This window comes from Silurus aristotelis (assembly GCF_946808225.1).
Source record: "Silurus aristotelis genome assembly, chromosome: 22".
NCBI lineage: Eukaryota > Metazoa > Chordata > Actinopteri > Siluriformes > Siluridae > Silurus > Silurus aristotelis.
Window position 1 is genome coordinate 18,702,794 of NC_139595.1, and position 23,393 is coordinate 18,726,186.

Sequence of the window (23,393 nt, forward strand, 5' to 3'; positions counted from 1 at the left end):
GTCACATCCTGTGTTACACCAAACATCATCAGCCTATAAGACTGTAATAATTCATATATTCAAAGTAAATTAACATAAACATAAAAACATCTATTATTCTGAAGCAAATCAGATTTATACATTCCATTCTATAATAATAATAATTACTGTTATTAACTCCCATTAAGAGCTTTACTCTGCTCAAGGTCATGGTGAGTTCATGGAGTGTATCTGAGAATCCTGGGCATGAGCCAACACCTGGATGGTGCTTCAGTCCATCACATGAAACCTCTCTCACATGATCACATGCTCATTCACACACCTACAGGCAATTTAGCACAAGCAGAACACCTGAGGAACATCAAGAAAACTCACATGGACATTATATATATTTATAAATATTATGTATTAACGGAGCAGTTCAATATTGAGCTGCTGTAGAATAATAGGCCGTCTATCCAAAGAACCTTTGAGGAACCCTGTTTTCAAAGCGCACGTGTTCAAAACCCATGCAACTTAGTAATTATGTAATTATGTGATCTGATATTAAAACAATGGTTGCTATTGTGCTGTAAGTGTTAGTGGATTTCTCCCCACACACACTCCTGCTGAAGGATTATACGTCGCTTTCATTTTATTTTGTATGAAAAACAAATTCAAGTAAGAAATATGAAATCGACCTTTAAAAATCCAATGTCTCATTTACACAGTTGACCAGAAAGTTAAAGTTCTTGCTAAGGACCCAGCAGCAGCTTCAGAGTCCAACACCTTGAGGAGCTACCAGTTCCTTATGCAAGTTCTCTGACCGTTGGAAAACCATTCATTGTTCATAATAATATACACTATAAGTTTGTGTGAAACCTGAGCAGAAGATTAGTATGCACTTTATGAACATTCCACTTTTTTTTTTTTTTGCAGTTTGCAGCTCCACTCTTCTGGGAAAATGTTCCTCTATATTTTTGTGGAGATTCTTTCATCTACGAGGGTGTTAGTAAAGTCATGTACTGATGTAGGTGAGAAGGTGAGGAGACCTGTGGTGCAGTCAGCGTTCAATCGGTTTGGAGCTCTATAGCAGGAGATCTTCCACTCCAAACCATGTACAGCAGATCTTTGTGCACAGGGGTATTGTCCTGCTGGAGCAGGTTTGGGTCTCAGAGTTCAAGAGAAGATACATTTTTGTGTGCCGCCAACAACCCATGGCTTGAAAAAGCAGGTGTCCAAATACTTTTGCTCATTAGTGTACATGCTAATAAGTCACACCACACACTTTACATGATGAACTTTATTTAAAAAAAGCGTACAGATGTACAAAGACAAAGGCATCACCTGTAAAAGAAACACTTTGAAACGCCTAAAACGGTGACCTGGATAAAAATAAATAAATAAACGAACACACGGTTACACAGAAATCTGGAGCACAATAAAAAGTTACGAGTCGATTAAACCGCCAAAATACGCAGTTACGGTTTTCAGTTTGCCGTTTAGAAAGTTCTGCTCCACTTCCACTTTACCACCAGGACCAGCCAGAGATGCGATCTACAGAGAGAGAGAGAGATTTTAATGAGATGATCTGAGGCGTGAAGCTCACTGAGGCGAGTCACAGAGAAAATATCCGCCTGTGAATAAGCGGAGAGGATTAGAAGAAACACGACACAAATTATGAATAAGTGAAAACATCAGATTTTATACTCTGTACAGACAATAGTATTGAGACACCTGACTTTTGGGTTCCTCCCCAAACTGTTACTACACATTTGGAAACTGGATTTGGAAGGTTGTAGCATGAAACTTTTCCATTCACTTGAGAAAGGAGACGCAACCGCACGACACAAAGCCAGTTCCGTGAAGATCTGCTTTATATGGGGTTGGAGTGAAAGATCTCGAGTTCTGGAACGCTGACTGAACCCCAGGCCTTCTCACCGCACCTACATCACTACCTGACGTTACTAACACCCTTCTAGCTGAATGAAGCTCCACAAAATCTAGTGGAACATCTTCCCAGAAGAGTGGAGTTTATTATAACAGTAAAAAAAAATTTAAAATTGTGGAAGAGGATGTTCAGGAAGCTCATACAAATCTTATGTTCAGGTGTCCACAAACTTTTGTCTGTATAGTGTAGATGATCCGAGATACACACACACACACACACACACACACACACACACAGTATATATGATTACTTTAAAACTTGATTTGTCTCTCTGCATGATCATGCTGGACTTCTTACCTGCTCCATATCAGCATTCCTTGGGAGGAAGTACACGATGTTTTCCGAAATCATTTTGGCCAGCCGGAAAATTTCAAACGTAAGAGCAGGTTAAGGAATTTCGTTAGGATACACACTGCACCGATCACAAACTAACTGCTACGAGACTATAATTGGGTGTCAACTGACATGACAATAACAGCTTTTTTACAACTATCAGTTCCAGGACCGTCTTTATACTGATTACAGAATGACACGTTTATATTTAGAGTTAGTATGCACTCAATACAATTTCCTGTTCTCACTTACGTTATAGCAGCTATAAACGGACATCCCTTCACCATCCCCTATTTTCTCTCTTATTTTCTCTCTCATTTGTACCACTGACCTAATGAGAAACTGGCAGGCCTAAATTCCTCGGGGGCTGAAAAGTCACATCTTCACCTCGAACTGCTGCGAAGTTTAAAACTGGAGACTCCGTCCATTAATACAGAAAAACCTTATATGCATGTTGTTTATACATAAAGCAAAGCTAGTTAGATGAAGTCATTGTGAATGAGCTGAGAAACAGTAACAGGCGCATTAATATAAACGTGTAGCTGCACTACAGGCGGTGGGGATGTTATCGGAAGTTATTCAACACCTGTTGACCAATCAGAATCGAGAATCAAAAAAGCGTGTTTATTTTTAGTAAGCTACGAGGTGGTATCGAGAAGTTTCACGGCTCCTGATGTACACAGGACGATGTCTTTTGGCACACTGACGTATGAAGGTCGGCGCTCTCTGCGACTGTGCGTGCAGCTCTGTGCTGCCACCTGCTGGCATAGTAGTAATTATAATAATAACTATGCAATTATTCTGATATTAAAACACTTCCAGCAGTGACAGGTTTTCAGGTGAAGGATATCCATCCGGGCTCATCATGGTCTTGATGTTGAAGATGTCGGCGCTGAGGTATTCCGGGCCTCCCCACGGCGGGCTGAGGAAGACTACGTCGGCCCGGAGTCTCGGCGCCACCTGCAGGAAATCCGCCTGGATGAAGTCAATCCGTTTGCTAACTCCGTACACGGCGGCGTTGTGCTGGGCGAGCGCTAATCGCACCGGGTCGATATCGATGGCGATCACTGAGTGACGTGAAAAAACCCCACAAAATTTAACTCGTGAAAGAAAGTGTTGGATTTGTAATGACAGGGTTTATTGTGTGGAAAACAGCTGTACCAGCATTTCCAGCGAGGGCGAACTGGATGGCGTTTCCTCCCACACCACAGAAAGCGTCAACGATGACCAGGGTTTGGGACTCGACCTGAACCCTCTGGGCGATGTGCTCGGCTATCTTCTCAGGCGTGACGGAAAACCAGCCCTCTGGGGACAAACCAAACACATTTCCAGAGCTGCTGAATCTGATCTGCTTAGTCAAACTGAAACTATGAAACTTCAGATGTGTGAAAGTCTGGTGTACAGATAATATTTATTACAATCAAAGAAAACGATGATGACTTTGACCCATAGCAGCTCAGCTGTAAGAATAAGATGAATGTAAGTTGATACGGAGTCTGTGAAATGCTGTAAAAGTACGATAATATCGCACTGCTTACTGATTGTGATTGCATAGTTTTACCACTAGGAGGCAGTAAACAGCTTTATAGTTCGACAAGAGCTGTTAATCAGGAGCTCATTTCAAAACAGCAAGTGTCAATTCTGTCTAATCAACCATCTCATACAGGAGTTTAAATACTAAATGTCTTGGCATTTCCACGATGAACTGCTTCTCTATCGGACTCTCGTGAAGCTCTGAGAAGATGGAAAGTTTAACAGACTGTGTCCTCCTCCTTCTCTACACACATCAACACCATCTGTTTCAGGCTCCACCAGACAGCTCCGATTTTTCTGCCTCTTGTGTTTCTCAGTCCTTTGAGAATAAAACACCTGCAGCGAGGCATGCGGCTTCTGACACAACTTCCTGTTTATGTCTTGGGCCCTGAACACATGGTGGCACCATACAGGCTTTTTCAAAGCAGATCACCAAACACGCCTAGGAGTTACGATTATATTCTTTAAATTATAATATAATAAACATTCCGATATTTCATAAGCAACATTCCAATTTATTATAATATTATTATCCTTATTTAAAACATTTATTAATTCACACCCTGAAATTCTTGCCCTTCATTGTGCGTGTCAGTATTGGGGGCGTGGCCTCTGGGCTTGTTTATCTTAGTTAAAAAAGGCGTGGCCACTGTGCTTGCTAGCGTCTGGAAAATCTTTTTTTTTGTCTCTGGTTATGAGTAAAGCGAAGAAAATGTGGCCTTGCTAGTCTCTGTTATGAAGGCGTGGCCTCTTGCTGAGAGTCTCAGTAAAGAAGGCGTGGCCTCTATGGCTGAGAGTCTCAGTATAGAAGGCGTGGCCAAAATGACTGCCCAAAAGAAGTAGAGACACCATTAAAGACACTTCAGCGTGATCTTCTCCAAATCCCCTGGAACAATAGGAATCTCTTTGATGGCTTCTGATCACTCAAATCATTGCATCATTATTAATTAATCACACAAACATCACAGCTGTACACCAAATCCATCCCCAGTGGAGGAACTTCCTGTGATACTAAAGAGGAACTCCGATCGATTGTGCTTTCTCAAAGAGGTGTTTTCAGGATATATTAATAGATGATGGGATGGAGGTAAGAGGTGTGGCTCAGGGAAGATCCCACTGCCTCTGCTGGTATGTAGAAGAGAAGATAAAAGCTCTGATGTCTGATTCCAGGCTCAGTGGATTCCTGACCATCTGAGCTCCGAGAAACTGGTAAAAGCACGTTAGTCATGGAGTTTTGGAGAAGAAGGTTTTTGTGATAAACATGACTGAATGATAAACACTGAGAATAAGAGATTAATTCAGTGAAGCAGATCAACGTGATTAATGAGTTACGATGCACAAATCCATGCTTTTCAAATAGAAATTAATTAAACACTAATGATGAATAAAATCGTGTGTATTGGGTGAAAGTTGGGCATCAGAGGCAACAGCAAAAATCTGTACTAAAATTACAATAAAGGAGGTGTGGCCTAAGTACATCAGTGTCCACAAAGGGGTGTGGCCCAAGTATCAGCCAGCCCCAGTAAAGGAGACATGGCCTAAGTATCTGACAGTTTCAGTTAAGAGGGTGTGGCCTATTTATCTGTCAGTCTCCATAAAGATGGTGTGGCTTATGTATTAGTCAATCTCAGTAAAGTGGGCATGACCAACATTTCAGTCAATATAAATAAAGGGGTGTGGCCTCTGCATCAGTCAGTCCCTGTGAAAAAGTTGTGGCATATGCATCATCATCCTTCATAAAGGGGTGTGGTCTATGTATCAGTCAATATCTTTAAAGGGGGTGTGGCCTCTGTGTCAGTCCTTTTAAAAGAGGTGTGGCCTAAATTGGTCAGTTACAGTAAAAGAGGTGTGATCTATGTTTCTGGTTATGAGGACTTGGCTTGCTAGTCTCTGTTAAGGTGTGGTTTAGTTTTGGTTAATTGGTCAGTTACAGTGAAAGAGGCGTGGTCTATGTATTTGTCGGTTACAGTGAAAGGGGCATGGCCTATGTATTTGTCAGTTACAGTGAAAGAGGCGTGGCCTATGTATTTGTCAGTTACAGTGAAAGAGGCATGGTCTATGTATTTGCAGGTTACAGTGAAAGAGGCGTGGCCTATGTATTTGCAAGTTACAGTGAAAGAGGCGTGGCCTATGTATTTGTCAGTTACAGTGAAAGAGGCATGGCCTATGTATTTGCAGGTTACAGTGAAAGAGGCGTGGCCTATGTATTTGTCAGTTACAGTGAAAGAGGCGTGGCCTATGTATTTGTCAGTTACAGTGAAAGAGGCGTGGCCTATGTATTTGTCAGTTACAGTGAAAGAGGCGTGGCCTATGTATTTGTCAGTTACAGTGAAAGAGGCGTGGCCTATATGCCTTAACATTACAAAATATGCTGTAATCCCTCCCTGTTGTACCACATACTCTCCTTTCTATTCTTGTCATCTTTTCCTGCTCTCTGGATATCTTTTCTTTTTCTCTGCCTCCAAATCTCCCTCTTTCTGTCAGAATCTTGTTCTCCGCTCTGATGCAGGAGGCGTGAAGGACTTTTTGAGTAACGTCAGCACTTCTCCCTGCAGACCCAGACAGTTCATCAGGCGATGTAGTCGTGGCCAAATCACACACCCTCTCTTCTCTGTCTCTCTCTCTCACACACACACACACACACACACACACACACACACACACACACACTTTTACTATCTCGACCAACCCGGTGTGAATACGTTATCTAGGGTTCAGGAGGTAAGTGGAGCGATTACAGAGGATCGAGCACTCGGACTGCCGTAGAGTACAAACGCTATTGAGGTTACAGATATACATGATAAAAAAATTATCAGAAAATGTAAAAGATTTGGCACAAGTCATGATTTATATCAAAAATTCTATTCAAATTTTGGGATGATGAACAAGTTCTGTACACAAACTCAACAAATCTGCAGGCACAGAGGAGATGAAGCTTAAAACTAAAATGACAAAAAACGTTGGCGACAACTGATTAAAAGAATAACAGGGTTAATCTAGTGCCCTCTGCTGGCCACAGTCTGCACCGCATCAATGCATCGGCATAAAAGTTAACGAAGTGATGCATAAATTTTAAAAAGTGTTCATCGGTTATAAGTTGCCATTTGTTTCACAATTGCTCGTTTTTAACATATTTGCATCGTTAAAAATGATTTATTTACATAAAATTATTAGCAGATGCGCTTTACTTTAATTATTTAGAAAGTGACCAATAATTTGTGAAGAATATTTGATATGTAGATCGATCTCTCGTCGCTAAACCGTTTCTCGAGCGCGTTCTCTTACCGCCGCTGCTGCTAAGTGAATACGACGCATAAAAACACTACGGAGACCGAGGCGTGTCCTGAGTCACATAGAATACAGATTAACATGGCAGAGGTAAAGCTGTAACTTCCTGCAGACACAAACAGGTTCTTTCAGGTGGAGAACCTGGACCGCAGAGTTGAATATGAATGTCGTTAACCAAGTCTCCATATTTTAACATTTTCAATTTATTTCTCTCATAAATTTTTTTGTAAAATTTTCCCCCAAAAATCCCACCGAATCACAATGAAATTCTGTTCTCTCCATGTGATGGCGCCGTATACACAGGGTAGCGAAGAGGCGGAAAACTTCTGGTAAATTCACAGAAACTTTCCATGGGAACTTCATCTGGGGAATGTGGAAATAATTCCAAATTGGAAACTTTCCAGGAATTTTTGGGAATTTTGGGAAATGTATATAAAATATCATATACAAACAAATATAAACAATTAGTTTGGTTATACGTGGACACACGCAAACAAAGAGATAAAAAAAATGAATTTTTTGACTTTGGTATTCCGACTGACCGTGATCCAGTTTAACGCCTTCATCGAATCGAGAGAACAGGCGATAACGCTGAGCCCAGTACTTGGCCAAGTCGGGATCCGCGGCGATCTCAGGAGGAACGTCCACGCCCACATCCTGTCGTCTCGACCTCCTTCTGGCCTTCTTCTTCTTTTTCTTTTTCAAAGACTTCTCGTTCTCAGCTTAACAGTTAAAAAAACATGTAAGAAAATAAAGTATCCATATCATTCCCACACCCTTTAATCAAATGCTGCATGCTAACCTCCATCTTCTGGAGCATCAGGAAGGAGGAAGTCTGGGATGTCCAGAGAAAAAAGTTCCCTCCCATGTTCCTGCTCCGTACCATCTGAAGGAACGTGTGTTTCTAGCTCTGGTTCTGGTGTTCGTGCTTCTGCTTCCAGCTCAGTTATGACCTTGGTCATCTCTTGTTCTTCACATTCTCCATGCTCTACAAGCTGAGGCGATTCCTTGAAGTCCTTTACCTTTTCTCCGGGACATTCCTGTGGATCTGTGACTCCTTCGGGTCTGTCTGGCACTGAAGCCGAGGTCTTCTCCGAGTCATTCTCAGTTCGGGCGATACGCAGGAAATTCTGCACCTGGAATGAAAAGCTAGAATGAGGTGTGCCCTTGTCGTGTGTCAGTCCTCGAGAAGATCTCCATGTGTGTCAATCTTCTGCTTCTCAGAGCAGACACGATGATGCTGTCATTAAAGCTGAGCCTCGATACTACAAATTCTTGAGGTGTTTATTTTCTGTGTCTTACTTTTTGGAGCGTCGTGTTGATCTTGGGCTCCGGCGTCTCGCCGTCCTCGGTGAAGAACACGTGCTTGTTAATTTTGCAGGTGGCTTTCAGTCTTGATTTAGCCTTCCTCCGTGTTCCTTCCTGAGTTCTCCGGAACTTTAAAACGCTCATAAACCTAAAAGGTGCACGATACACCATGAGATTCTAAACATCGTGTGTGTATGTGTGTGTGAGAGGGTGTAGGAGTCTCACTTGTGTTGAGGGTCCCGTTTGAAGCCCAGACTCTCCCATGCTTCGTCAGGAGGCATCTGAGCGAGTTCCTCAAAGTCCAGCTCATGACTGTGGAAAGAATTTAAATCTGAGGGATCCGTACCTCACTTTCTTCAGCTGCATGTACAGAGATGTATTTTGTGTGGCTTCAGTGAAAGGCTTAAAAATAAAACGTTAATATTAAACACACAGAAATGACGGCGCACCTTTTCTTTGTTTTGGCTTTTCTCTCTGGCGGCTCGTCCTCGTCACTGTCGTCCTCCTTCGAGCAGCTCTTCGATGGCTGGCTGGCGCTGTTCGGCTGAGTGCTCGGTTTCTCAGAGGTTTCTGAAAGAGATTCAAATCAGTATAATTCACTAGTTTAGTGGAACTAACAAACAAATAGGCCACACCTTCTTCACGAAGACTAGTGGAAAATTAGGCCACACCTTCCTTTATAGAGACTGATGGACAAATAGGCCACACCTCCTTCATGTAGACTGATGGACATATAGGCCACACCTCATTCACCAGAAATAAGACAAATAGGCCACACCTCCTTCACCAGAACTAAATGACAAATAGGCCACACCTCCTTCACTAGAACTAAAGGACAATTAGGCCACACCTTCCTTTATGGAGGCTGATGGACAAATAGACCACACCTCATTCATCAAAAATAATAGACAAATAGGCCACACCTGATTCACTAGAACTAAAGGACAAATAGGCCACACCCCCTTCACTAAGACTGGTGAAGAAATAGGCCACACCTCCTTCACTAAAACTAATAGACAACAGGACACAAATCTTTAATTAGGTCTAACTGACAAATAGGCCACACCCCCTTTACTGAGAGAAATAGGCCACACCTATCTGGTGGAGAAATAGGCCACACCTTCAATGAGACTGATGGACAAATAGGCCACACATTCATTAACACTAAAAGACAAATAGGCCACACCTCTTACTACAACTAATGAATATAGAGGCCACACCTCCTTCACTAGAACTAATGGGTAAAAAGGCCACACCTCCTTCAGTGTCATTAATTTGTACGGAGGCCACGCCTACTCATGAATAAGCATATTTTAATGTATAAATGTAAATGTATAAATTAGAGATAATGTCCAGAAAAGAAATAACATTTTATGATGAATATGCAGTTTATACACGTACCCTGCGCGCCGGCGCTGCCCGATGAAGCCGGTCTTTTTCGGTCTCCTCCATCATGAGGCTCATTTGCATAACTTGACTGTAATGTTTTATTCCAATTATCATCCTCACATTTCTCGGGCTCCATGCTTAAACTGCTAACGAGCTCCACAATGTCATCAGTGTTTCCTTCCGGAAACCTTTCTGGTTCTCCCGAAATCTCATCACAGCAGGCAGATGATTCACACCGTTCTTTCTTTGGTTCCATCACACTCAGATGTTCCTCAAAGCTTTGCTCCGCATCTCGAGCTGCATCCGTGCCACCTGAATGGTCTGTAGTCCAGCCCTGAGAGGCCCAGTAGCTGAACTGCTCCCAGTAATATCCGTAGGTCTCATTAGCATGCTCCTCCCACTTTTCCCTCCATTCAGGACACGCCCATGGTGCGAGAGGAGACACGCTGGAAAACTCTGCATGTTTCTCTACCCAGCTCGTCCACAGCAGGTTCTCTCCGTGCAGCTCCCAGTACTGCAGCCAGGCATGCTGGGAAATAAAATCGTCACACAGACACACACACACTCAGTACGAGGCTGAGACAAACACAGCAAAAGACATACAGACAGACGAAACAGACAGAAACACAGATTCACAGACATTTAGACAGACAGAGAAACGAAACAGACAGACAGACAGTTAGACAAACAGATTCATAGACAATAAGACAGACATACAGTCATATTCTTAGACAATTACCCAGACAGATTTATAGAAAATTATCAGGCAGGCAGGCAGACAGACAGGTACATAGACAATTAAAGACAGAGACAGATTTACAGACAAACAGAGAGACAGACACACAGACACTTAGACAGACAGACAAAACAGACAAACACAGATTCAGTCAATTAGACATACAGATTAATATACAATCAGACAGACAAACAGACACAATCAATTAAAAAGACAGACAGATACATAGACACTTAGACAGACAGACAGATAGACACAGACAATTAGACAGAGACAGATTAAAAGACAATTAGTCAAACAGACAAAAAGCCACACAGATGAAACAGACATGCTAAATTGATTCATAGACAGAAAGTGAAGATGGACAGATGAAATGATAAACAGGCAGACAGATTAAAAGAGAGATGGACAGCTAGACAGACAGACAGACAGAATAACAGACAGAGATCAAACAGACTACACAAGCAGATAATGAGTCCATCAGACAGACAAAAAAAATCAGTTGTTCAGAAGAACAGACTTGTGAATGAAACTGGAACATCAGGATGTAATTACATCAGTGTGAGACTTTGGTTCATCCACAGCATGTTTCAGCTCATCTTCCTCACGCTCTTCCTCACACGCTTTCTCGTTCTCTTCCTCCTTTCGCTCTTCCAACTCACACGCTTCTCTCTTCCTTCTCTCTTCCTCACTCTCTTCCTCCACACCATCCACCCCCAGCTCTGGGGTTTTATAACGATGGTTCTCCAAAGAACTCGCGCTGCTCCTCTTCCTCGCTTTGTTTTCGTTAAAACTCTTCACAACGCAGAAGATAAAAAATATCAACGATTTCACAAATGACAATAATAAACAGACGCACACAGTTCAGACGTACCGCTTTGCTCTGACGCGAGGAGCTGGAGAACGCTACAGGAAGCCCCAGACTGACCATGAGCTGGGTTTCTTCATCCAGCACAGTCTCCTCATCCTCTTCAGAGCAGCTGGACTCCTCGTCCTCATCCTCCTGATTTACTGCACGTGACAAAAATGAAACCGGTGTAAAAGCTTCGTCCGTCCGAATTCAGTACCAAAATCACAGATCTCTGGAGTCACACACACACACCTCGGGGTCGGTCACTGGTCTGATCTCTCACAGACTTTAAATCTGATCTGTACAGCTCTCGATCGCTGCAGCCAGAAAAGACACACACACACACACCATTAGATATTAATCAAAATAATAACAGCGTCACGAACCCACTAAGTCGATCCTCGCCGAATACGAGGCGCTGTTATAAAAAAAAATAAAAAAAACAGCAAACATCTGGATGTTCTATACGGATAAACGTTTGTGCATACTCATCATCTCGGATGATGGGAATCGGCATCATGGGAATGTCGGAGAAATAATGAGACTACATGAGAATTAACAGGAATAAACTGGGAATTGACAAAATTGCAGGTGAGCCTATAACAGGGAACTTAACACACATCGACAACGACATTCAATCCTGCACACAAAATAACGTCTGAAAACGTCCATCTTGCCGGGTTTTCGCGTAAATGACATAAATAATAAATACGTTTATGTTTAAAACGTCCTTGTGCTGTGTGTGAGCTACTGTGCAACACAATTATACTAAGAATTAAATCAAAAATGTCATTTGAAAAAAAATCTGCATTAGTTTGCATGTGTGTCCACTTATAACCAAACAAAATGTTTATATTTATGTTTGTATATAATAAACTTTAACTTCCCCGTAGCTAAAATATGGCTGAAGTTCTCTCGGTTCTCCTGAATCCAGAGCTTACGGCTTTGTGGTGGAATCAAAAAGTTTGGAGGAAAATACTTTATATATCAACGTTTCCACACCCCCAGGGTTCTTCTCAAACGTGTCCTGGAAGTCTTCTATTTGAAGCATCTTCTGTGATTCGTGCTGGATCCCAAAACCATGAGTTGGATCTTCATCTTCCGGGAGGAGGAGCCAAATCTGGCGCATAGGGCTCATGCAGAAGTGAGACGATGCTGTTTCAGACGGCTCCTGATGTACACATAACGATGTCTTTTGGCACACTGACTTCTGAAAGCCGGTGCTCCCTGTGACTGTGCGTGCAGCCTCGTGCTGCCATCTGGTGGCGTGTTACAAAACAAGTCTTGAAACTTTTTGATACCACCTCGTATATATGGAGTGAACTGAAAGGAGGATTATTTATACAGTATAATTGTAAGAAAGGATCCCTATTAAGTTGTGATTCCTACTCAGTTGTATTTCCACGCTTCACCACTAGAGGCTGACATACAGTTTACCAAGCTATGACAAGCTACCCGTGACATCACAGTGCACCCAGATAGTGAAAATCCTTATATGGTCCTTCGAGCCGGATAGAAAAAACTTCCTAACAATAATGATCAGGTACGAACCTGACAAAAGCTCTGGAACAAATGCAGTGGATCGTCATTTCCTCTTCTGCACCTTGATGAAAAAGTAGATCAGCTATCGGACCTGTGAGACCTCGAACATGACTGATCATTACGGCCAACTGGACACTGGTAAAATTATAGACTATAAAAATATTAATAACACAAGTTTCTTAATTAAACCGATTCCATTCAGCCAATCAGCACACAGGCTTCATTAAACTCGATGTGATGTCATCACCACTAAGTTTGGAGGGAGATTAATATAATATTAAATAAAATAAATAAATATGTATTAGAAATTAGACCTGAAAATATAAGACAATACGCAGAGCTGCAGCGATCAGAGCCATTCTGTGACTCACGTGTTCAAAACGCTGCGACCGAAATGGAGCGAGGAACTCTGGGAAAGCAGGCGACAAGTTAAAAGCCTTCATACGAGAATAAAAAAAATCCATAGAAGAAAAAGTTTCAGCATCATGTTTAACCAATTCACTAATAATAAAAAAAAACAACAACAACAACAACAAAAAAAAAAACAACCACGCAAACCCAAAATTAAACATTAAACAATTTATTAAATCCAGCATTATGTACATTAACTTGTGTCTGGTTATAAATATATTAATAATTTTTGGTCAGTATACAAAACCTATTTATTTATATTTAATTAAAATAAACCTTCATACGCCGTTTGAAGTTTTTTCAAGATTATACTGTTTTTTTTCTTATTCTAAAAGAATGCTTGAGTTGACTCATTTGAATAGCTAACATAATAATTTTACGTCAGTTATACTAAATTAAAACTGTAATGATACATAATAATAATAATAATAATAATAATAACAATAATAATAATAATGATAATAATAATAATAAAGCATATTACGCTGACGGCACAAAACCTTTATTTTGAAAAGAGATTTGATACAATCGTCATTTGACATTTCCGGGTTGTGTAACATGTAAAGAAAGCCGGGTGGGAAAACCCGGAAGGAAAATAGAGTAACCCCCGGCCCCCTCCCCTTCAGAAGAAATAAACACTTCTGACAGTTTTCTTTCGGATTTTAATTTTCAATAAAATGCGGAAAAGGAGCAGGTTGACCGTGTAGAAGTAAGAATGTAGTAATTATTAAGGTTTAACGTGTTTATTGTGTTTAATGGTGTTATTTGTGTTGTAATGGTTCCGGGTTTTATGGCGCTCGCGCGAGTCAGTTAATTGGGGTGAGTTTGTTGTCAGTGATAAACGCGTCACGTGACTGTTCAGGCGTTGCGATGTTCGATATTCGGTCAAATCGACGGTATTTATGCGGGAACTTTTGCATGTCAGTGTTGTTTTGCATGTCAGAGTTTCACAGGGTCGAAAAACAGACGTCCAGAAGGAGTCCAGACTGTATATTATGTTTTTTTTTTCTAGGAAATTGGAGATTTCTATTGTTGTAGGCTTATTTATTGTCACATTAATTTATTGTAAAATTGAAATCGGACAAATTTTGGTCATTTAGCACGTAAACATAATTCAGGATTCGAGAATCTGCTTCTGAAAGCTTTAACAGTATTGAACAATTTGTTTTGTTGTCTCTCAGGTGTGTGTGTTGGAGCGAGGAGACTGGAGTGCCGGCCGTCTGCTGGCAGAGGGACGGGCTCAGGGAACATCATCATTATCATCATCATCATCATCATCACCACCATCATCACCATCAGCAGCATGTCTGGAAAGAACGAGTCGTGTTGGTCTGGAGATGAATCCGTTGGTGCCCTAACGTGTCTCCTCGTGTCCTTGGAGGACTGGCTGGCTTGGGGAAATCTTCAGGACTATCTCAGCCTACTGGAGTACCTTCTGTGGGTGTTCACGCCCCTGGTGATTGTCTTCATCCTGCCCTTCGTTATCGTCCTTCTGCTTTACCTGTCCATCCTCTTCCTGCATGTGTACAAGCGTAAGATCCAGCTGAGAGAGGCCTACTCGAATAACCTGTGGGATGGCGCCAGGAAGACGTTGGCTATGCTGTGGGACGGCCATGGAGCCATATGGCATGGTGTGGTTTTAGTAATATACTTATCACTATATTATTGTTTATTGGGATATATAAATATATAATCAGAATGGGGCATATAAACGATATAAAAGGCAAATTAAATTAGCTCGGTATTCTACACATCACCTTCAGGAAATACGCAGCTCAGCGGTTGCCAGATATTTCTCAGATCGAGGTATCAGAGACAGGAGTTCATGATAAGATCTTCATCATCGCTTATAGACATTATAATTTTTTTTTATATTAATAAATGAATGTCTCAATATAGTAACCTCTTTCTTACCAGGTTATGAAATCCATGGTTTAGAGAAGATTCCAGAACAAGGCCCGGCACTCATCGTCTACTATCACGGAGCGATTCCTATCGACTACTACTACTTCCTGGCGAGAGTGATCATTCAGCAAGGCCGCACGTGTCACTCGGTGGCTGATCACTTCCTGTTTAAGGTCCCAGGTAAACTCACGTTCTGTCAGTGGTGACATCATACTCTCCAATTAACATGTATTAATTATCGATAATTCTATAAAATATTGAGTTCTAATGAAGGAGGTGTGGCTTATTTTCATTCAAATGAAGGATGTGGCTTAATACCATTTTAATGAATAGGTGTGGCTTAATTTCATTCTAATGAAGAGGGTGTGGCTTATTTCAGTTCTCATAAAGTAGGCATGGCATAATTATGTTATCATGAAGAGTTTATGGCTTATTTTCATTCTAATGAAGGAGGTGTGGCTTTATTCCATTCTAATGAAGAAGGTGGGGCTTAATTGCATTCTAATGTAGGAGGTGTGGCTTATTTCAGTCTTAATGAAGAAGGTGGGGCTTATTCCCATTCGAATGAAGGGGGTGTGGCTTAATTCCGGTCTAATGGTGGAGGTGTGGCTTATTTTAGTTCTAACGAAGAAGGTGTGGCTTAATACCATTTTAATAAAGGGGGTGTGGCTTATTTTTTGACAAAATGAAGGGGTGTGGTATTATTTAGACCTAATAAAGGATGTGTGACCTCTGTTTCTGTTAGTCTTAGTAAAGGGGCGTGGACATGAGTTTTGGAATTTATTATATAAATTATTACTAGCTCGATGATCATGTCATGTTTCTTTTTGTAAACACCATAAGGGTTCAAGCTGCTGCTGGAGGTGTTCAGTGTGATCCACGGGCCGCAGGAGGAGTGTGTGAAGGCTCTACGCAGCGGTCACCTGCTGGGAATCTCTCCAGGAGGCGTACGGGAAGCTCTGTTCAGCGATGAGACGTATCCACTGCTGTGGGGCAAACGCAAGGGTTTCGCACAAGTGGCCATCGATTCCAAAGTGGTACGTTCTCACAAACACGGTCCTGGAATGTTTCGGTCCTACTGAAGTTTCCTTTGGTTCACTTCTTTCCATTCACCTCTCCTCAGCCAATCATTCCCATGTTTACTCGGAACGTCCGGGAGGGATTCCGCTCGCTGGGAAATTTGAGTAAGTCTGGTCTTGTGTAAATCCACCAAGTGTAGTGTAGAGTTCACCATCCTGCTGATACACATGTCCTGCACAGGGTTTTACAGATGGGTGTATGAGAGGTTTCGGCTGCCCATCGCACCTGTTTACGGAGGATTCCCGGTCAAATTCCGCACTTACCTCGGCGACCCTATTCCCTACGATCCCAAACTCACAGCAGGCGAGCTGGCGGAAAAGGTGCGACACCCGAGAGAGTCGTAAATAAATACACACTGAGATCAAGAGCCTGAAACACACACTGTATGTGTACACCGAGATGGAGCATGTCGTCCATTCATTCATTCATCTGTCCATCCGTCCTCACTTATTTATTTACATATCAACCTTCCATATATTAAACCTATAGCTCTTCCATCTAACCATTAAAACATCTATCCAACCTTTTTTAAACTATTATCCCTCTATCCATTCACTCAGCCTACTCTCCTATCATTCATTCATTCCTTTATTTAACCAGCATTCTACCAGTCATTCCTCTGTCCATCTATCTGTCTATTCATCCAGCCATCCAGCCAGTCACCCTATTTATCTCTATTTCTCCAATTATTCATCCCCTCATTCATCTATCTATCCATCTAACTAAAACACTTCAGTATGTTTATCCATTTATCTAATCATTTACTTAATCGTCCATCTATCCATCCATTCATACATCATCCATACTGACCTTCAATCCATTCATCATCCATACTGACCTTCCATCCATATATCCATATATTCATCCATCCATCATCCACACTGACCTTCCATTCATCATCATACTGACCCTCCATCCATCCATCCATCCATCCATCCATCCATCCATCCATCCATCTATCTATTCATCTATCTATCCATCTAACTAAAACACTTCAGTATGTTTATCCATTTATCTAATCATTTACTTAATCGTCCATCTATCCATCCATTCATACATCATCCATACTGACCTTCAATCCATTCATCATCCATACTGACCTTCCATCCATATATCCATATATTCATCCATCCATCATCCACACTGACCTTCCATTCATCATCATACTGACCCTCCATCCATCCATCCATCCATCCATCCATCCATCTATCTATTCATCTATCTATCCATCTAACTAAAACACTTCAGTATGTTTATCCATTTATCTAATCATTTACTTAATCGTCCATCTATCCATCCATTCATACATCATCCATACTGACCTTCAATCCATTCATCATCCATACTGACCTTCCATCCATATATCCATATATTCATCCATCCATCATCCACACTGACCTTCCATTCATCATCATACTGAACCTCCATCCATCCATCCATCCATCCATCCATCCATCCATCCATCCATCCATCCATCATCCACACTGACCTTCTATCCATCCATGCATACCTCCATCCATCCATTATCCATACTGACCTTTAATCCGTCTATCAATCCATCCCTCCATTCATCCATCCATATTGACCCTACATCCATTTATCCATATTTCCATCCAAATATCCATCTATCCATCATCCAGACTGACCATCCACTAATCCATCCATCTATCCAAAAGTCCTATTTTATTTTTTCATTTAACCTGAACAATATAATCTGTCCATCTGTCTTTCCATCCATCCTTTACAGCATCCAAATATCTATCTGTCCATTCAACCCCTTTAGGCCAACCAACTGACAATTCTGTTTACTCATCCATCCATCCATCCATCCATCCCAAATGATGTCTGATCATTAGTATAATGGTGGTGTAGGTCCTCAGAACTCCCTCAATGCAGTCAACCATATTGTAAAAATCCCTTCAGTATGCAGCTGTAACTTCATCACACATTCATTTAATTAGACACATTTCTTTGATTTGAACCTTCCTCCAGGTGCAGGCAGCAGTTCAAGCGCTTATCGACCAACACCAAAAGATCCCTGGCAACATCCTGCGAGCGCTCCTGGAGCGATTCCACATGCACCCCAAAGACGAATAACGCTCCCTTCTTTCAGGTGCTGCTCGGGTCGATCGCACAACACGCCTGAAGAAGAACAGCACGGCTTTTCTCTCAGGATACAAGAACGAAGCACCTCCACCTTTATTCCCCGCGTCGTGGTGCAGAGACTCGGAAGTGAATTAATATCATCCACGCGCATGGTGTTTTGACGTTACTGACGTACGTGGCGAGAAAGAGAATATCTAATAGTGTCAAGTGGAAGGCAGTGCATCATGTGTTTCTCTGTGTGTGTGTGTGTGTGTGTGTGTGTGTTTGTGTGTTTGTTTGTTTGATTTTAAATCCGTGACTTATTTGCACATTGTTTTTGAAGGACCACTGCCAAAAACATACGAGGCCTTTCGGTAACTTGATGTCAGAAATGTGAAATGAACTGGTGCGATTTTAACATTTATATATTTCCTACAAAAAACAAACAAACAGTGTAATTATGAAGTAATGGGAAAAAACCTTTTTTTTTAATGAGCAAACTGTGATTGAATGGGAAATCTTTGACTGAAAAGGACCTGGATTAGGGTCGTTTCTTCGGCTCACGATGGTTTGGAAGGTTCTAGATTTGGTTTGTGGGTTTGTGGGAAATGACCCTGGTGTGCTAACGTGTTCAGGATTAATTATGATGCTACTTCTAATAATAATTAATGTACAGCATGAACTTGCTCATGAATGACGGAAATCACAACATTCCTGGAATATGAATACTTGACCAGCACAGTAACTATTAAGCCTCATGAGTCGTGATTTTATAGCTGTAATCTTTTGCAACAAACAATTTAAAGGTGTTTAAAACGTCTTTGTGATTAATCTCTACATATAAACCACACACACACACACACACACAATTTTAATCGACTCCTCTGATTTCTAGGTTTTATACATTCTTATTGAGACTCATGAATGTTGTTTATATGCAACACGTTCTGTGGAGTCCAAACATAACATTTGTGTTATGGAAGAAGAACTTGTGTGAGATGAAGAGCAGGAGAGAAGATGTAATCAGACTCCCTCACCCCCACACTCACACATGGAGGTGGAAGTTTAATGGTTTGGGGTTGTTTTGGAGCAGTGAAGGTTCCTGAAAGTAAAATAAATCCTGATCCAACATGGCTCCCATTCCGTACTTCATCACCATGCAGTTCCGTCTGGACTGCGGCTCATTGGAAGCGACTTCATCGTACAACAAGACGATGAGCCGAAGCGCACGTCTGAGTTCTGTACGTGTTATTTAGAGAGCAGACAGACGTCTGGAGCGATATCTATCATGGAACCACCTGCCCAGTCACTGCACCTAAATCCTATTATTTGCTCTTCTAATAAGCTCCACTCTTCTGGGAAGATGTTCCACTAGATTTTGTGGAGATTTCATTCAGTCGCAAGGGTGTTTAGTAAAGTCAGGTAGTGATGTAAGTAAGAAGGTGAGGAGGCCTGGGGTGTCGTTTTAATTCATCCCAAAGGTGTTTAGATCTCTAGAGCAGGAGATCTTCCTCTTTTGGATCTCCTGGTTCGAGTGAAGGGAAAATGTAATGCTACAGCATCCAAAGAAATATTATACAATTGTGTGCCTCGAAGTTTTTGGTAAAACTTGGAGGAGGATATGGTAACATGATCACCGAACAAAGTATCAAAACGTCACTGTATGTGTTTTCTATCACATTTCTGAGGGAAACTCGGTTGGTTTTTAGAGGTTCTTGGTTGATTCTGTGGAAGAACCTTTAATGCTTCTTTATTGTAGCTTATACACGTTTCTTTGGCAATTTGTGAAAGAACACTTAGTAACATCTAGAACCTTTTCAGTGTTTATCATTTAGAAAAAAGGTCCTTTTTGAAGGTCCTTTTGATGATTAAGGATTATAAGAAAAAAAGGTTCCACTTCTGATAGAACCTGTTTGTCCATGCTGGAAATTTGTTTTTGTTTTTTGGAAGCTAAGAATCCCCAATTTTCCTTGAAAGAACCATCGGAGAACATTTTCTATTAATGATTCTACAGGGCAAGTTCTTTTCTTTTTTTAAACCCCAGAAAATCCATATTTAGAAAGAATACTTGGCGTTTTTCGAAGCAGCTGCTGAGTTGAAGAGAGCAGCATGTGCCAATTACAGAGTAAAAACATTCGAAGCGGTTGATTACTGAATGCCTTGAGACTTATTCTAATGTAGCACAAGTGTTAACTGGAATTTTCCGGCACATAAAACCCATCTGGAACATCAAGAACTTTTACGTTCACCTCAAGCACCAGTTTTGTCTTGGAGAGTGCTGACTCGTGCTTTACATTCTTGAACATTTTCCGTGCACTACATGAACAAAAGTTTGTGGACGCCTGGTATTTACTATTTGAACATCTCATTCCACATTAAGTCACGATTTGCTGCTACAATGAGCTCCACTCTTCTGAAAAGATGTTCCACTAGATTTTGTGGAGATTCATTCAGCTAGAAGGGTGTTAGTAAAGTCTGGTAGTGATGTAGGTAAGAAGGTGAGGAGACCTGAAATGCAGTCAAGTGTTCACATTAATTAATGTTCAGTAGGGTTGGAGATCTTCCACACCAACCCATGGAAAGCAGATCTTTGTGCACAGGTGCATTGTCATGCTGGAACTGGATCCAGGGTGTGATACCACATCTAAAAACATCTGATACAATCCTGTGCCGTTAAGTTTGTGGCAAAGGTTTGAGGATATATAAATATGAGAAATATATATGCAAATTTCTGTGAAGTGGGCGGGGCTTCGAAGTCACTGCATTTCAGCTATAATGCAGTTGTACAATTTTTATTTTTGTAACTTCCTACAATTTAAGCACAAAGTTCAGGGCAAATAATGATGTTTCTGGCAGTCATGGGATACAAACTCAGACCCATGTTTCTTCTTAAGAAAGAAGGGAGACGGATAAAATGACCACAGTGTACTTTATTAAATGAATTTGGTACTTTGTGTTGCATTAGAATCAAATAAAAATTTACAAAAATCCAATATATACAAAAATGTAATGCTCTTTTTGTCTTACTCTTCAATGTACAATAAAATCAGGTAACAGAGTTGATGCATTTGAAGCACTTTCATCACACTATGCAACTTAGACCAATAATGAACAGGTTTTTAATCTTTTTTGCATTTTTTTTTTTCCCATTTAATACGTCAAGTACACCACACTAGTTAAAATTTTTATCTGTATTACGCCGTACCGTAAGCCGTTTTCTCAGCATTTTCGTTGTCACCTTCTAGTCAACATACACCCTTTTTAACGGTCAGGACTAAAAAAAAGGAATGTTGTTTTTTTTAAACGTACATTTGCATACATTTATTTACAGTTGAACAGCCGCTTGCGAGGGTCACGGCTGCCTGCGAGCTTCCAAAATAAAAACTAAACAAAAAAAAAAACTGTACACCGTATTGACTTCGAAAACACGTCTAGCCAAAGTTCATCGAACTACTGTGCTTTTACTAATTCCAAGTGCTCTGGTGGTAACCTCTAATTAGACCAAAATATATAGAAATCAGCTTTCATCTAATTATCTAATTCTACCGGTGAGGGACGACCACACGTGTTAGTTAATAGGATTTTTCTGAATCTTTGAGTCAAAGAAAGAAAGAAAAAAAAACCGAATAATCACACGTTCTCTTTTAGACAATTCAAAGCTTTCACGTTGATCCTCATGTCTTTTGATTGTTAGACGGCAAAACCAGCTCTGTCATGTGCAAAGCACAGGGACTCGAATAAAACAAATAAAAAAAAGACAAAATTTACATCGTTTGATGATGCGGATTTTTTTTTTTGTGGTTGGAAAAACTATGCTATTGAAGGATTATTTAAGGCAAATGAAAGTGAATGAAGCAGCAATGAAAGAACGAACGACGTGATCTACCTGACTGTCCTACATTTGCGTGTTAAAGTAGTCTGAAGTCCCGGTTTTGAGCTCGGATTTTCTAGTGAGTTGGGTGTAAACAGGAGAACCACCACCTGGCCACATCTTCATTAAAACCACGTCATTTCCTTCTGGCAGGAATCCAGGCTTAAGATCCATCCTCAACAACTCCACCACAGAACTTATAAGGACCATCTAACACCATTCACCAGCAGACCTGCAGATGGAGGTGCTCTGTTTACTACACCATCCTGAGGTAGGTTATTACCATTTATACTCTTTTCACAGAGACAGCAATGGTATCTAATGGTCATTGTATTAAATTAAACACAAACACGACGACACTCCAGGAAGTGCGTAATGATCTCGAGTTAACTACATATATATCTTTTACAATATAGATACGCTCTTACATAGAAAAAAGTTCCCTATGAGAACAAATTCTAAATAAGAGGTCAAGAACCCTTTGTTGAATCTTTGAAGAATTTCTTTTTTTATTTAATCAAAGTACAAAGACGGTTTTCTAAATCAGCTTCTAGGTATTAAGAAGAAATGATTAATTCACCAATAACCTGGACCCATGCATTTACACAATCAAGGCCTACACTTTTAGATAAAAAAAAAAAAGTTCTTCAAAGGTTCTCTGGGAAATTAAGAAGCAGAAGTATCCAAAAAGAACATTTGGGGAACATTTGAAGAGTTTTTTGTGATTATTATTGTATCAAACCGTAACACATTTTTACCAGTGTTTTCCAGCTTGACTGAAGCATCAGTAAAGTCCCATCTACTGTAGCAACCTTAAAGGGTTTGGAGCTTGAGAGGAACCCATGAAGGTTCTTGGTGGAACCCAATATCAGTGGGAGTTTTATGTAGAAAACTTGACAGTCTGAAGGGTTTGCCATCCAAAGAGTTCCTTAAAGAGTGTACATGAGTAAAGTCAAAGAATCGCCATACTACAAGGGAATTCTTTCAACAAGTATGGGTTGGTATCAAAACGTTTCGAGACTAGTTCTGTAACACGCCAACAGGTGGCAGCACAAGGCTGTACGCACAGTCACAGGGAGCACCGACCTTCATAAGTGTCAGTGTGCCAAAAGATATCGTCCCGTGTACATTGGGAGCCATGCAACTGGTGCTG

The 23,393-nt window shown here is 40.9% G+C and overlaps 2 protein-coding genes across 14 annotated transcripts; one reads left to right on the forward strand and one right to left on the reverse strand.

Moving 5' to 3' along the window:
- Positions 1-158: 158 nt before the first annotated feature.
- Positions 159-13,302, reverse strand: tgs1 (trimethylguanosine synthase 1). Of its 7 annotated transcripts, none has more exons than XM_083525655.1 (15): positions 13,203-13,302; positions 12,898-12,943; positions 11,599-11,663; positions 11,371-11,507; positions 11,052-11,291; positions 9,773-10,289; positions 8,821-8,941; positions 8,597-8,683; positions 8,366-8,519; positions 7,866-8,199; positions 7,606-7,785; positions 3,404-3,547; positions 3,093-3,309; positions 2,207-2,285; positions 1,247-1,515 (listed from the first exon to the last, which is right to left on the reverse strand). In XM_083525655.1, exons 2-15 carry the CDS (start codon positions 12,933-12,935, stop codon positions 1,408-1,410), a joined length of 2,421 nt encoding a protein of 806 aa, XP_083381781.1. In that variant the 5' UTR covers positions 12,936-12,943; positions 13,203-13,302; the 3' UTR covers positions 1,247-1,407. The 7 variants fall into 7 exon arrangements, with proteins under 7 accessions (XP_083381785.1, XP_083381781.1, XP_083381782.1 ...); XM_083525656.1 differs by having other exon boundaries at positions 12,898-12,949; positions 13,260-13,294; XM_083525657.1 differs by having other exon boundaries at positions 13,260-13,282.
- On the forward strand, positions 12,892-19,189 carry tmem68 (transmembrane protein 68). Of its 7 annotated transcripts, none has more exons than XM_083525981.1 (7): positions 12,892-13,026; positions 14,481-14,930; positions 15,217-15,384; positions 16,048-16,241; positions 16,328-16,388; positions 16,465-16,604; positions 18,277-19,189. In XM_083525981.1, the coding sequence occupies exons 1-7, from the start codon at positions 12,996-12,998 to the stop codon at positions 18,379-18,381; spliced, it is 1,149 nt and encodes a 382-aa protein (XP_083382107.1). In that variant the 5' UTR covers positions 12,892-12,995; the 3' UTR covers positions 18,382-19,189. The 7 variants fall into 7 exon arrangements, with proteins under 7 accessions (XP_083382107.1, XP_083382113.1, XP_083382109.1 ...); XM_083525983.1 differs by lacking the exon at positions 12,892-13,026 and adding an exon at positions 13,868-14,008; XM_083525982.1 differs by lacking the exon at positions 12,892-13,026 and adding an exon at positions 13,878-14,118.
- The last annotated feature ends 4,204 nt before the right edge of the window (positions 19,190-23,393 follow it).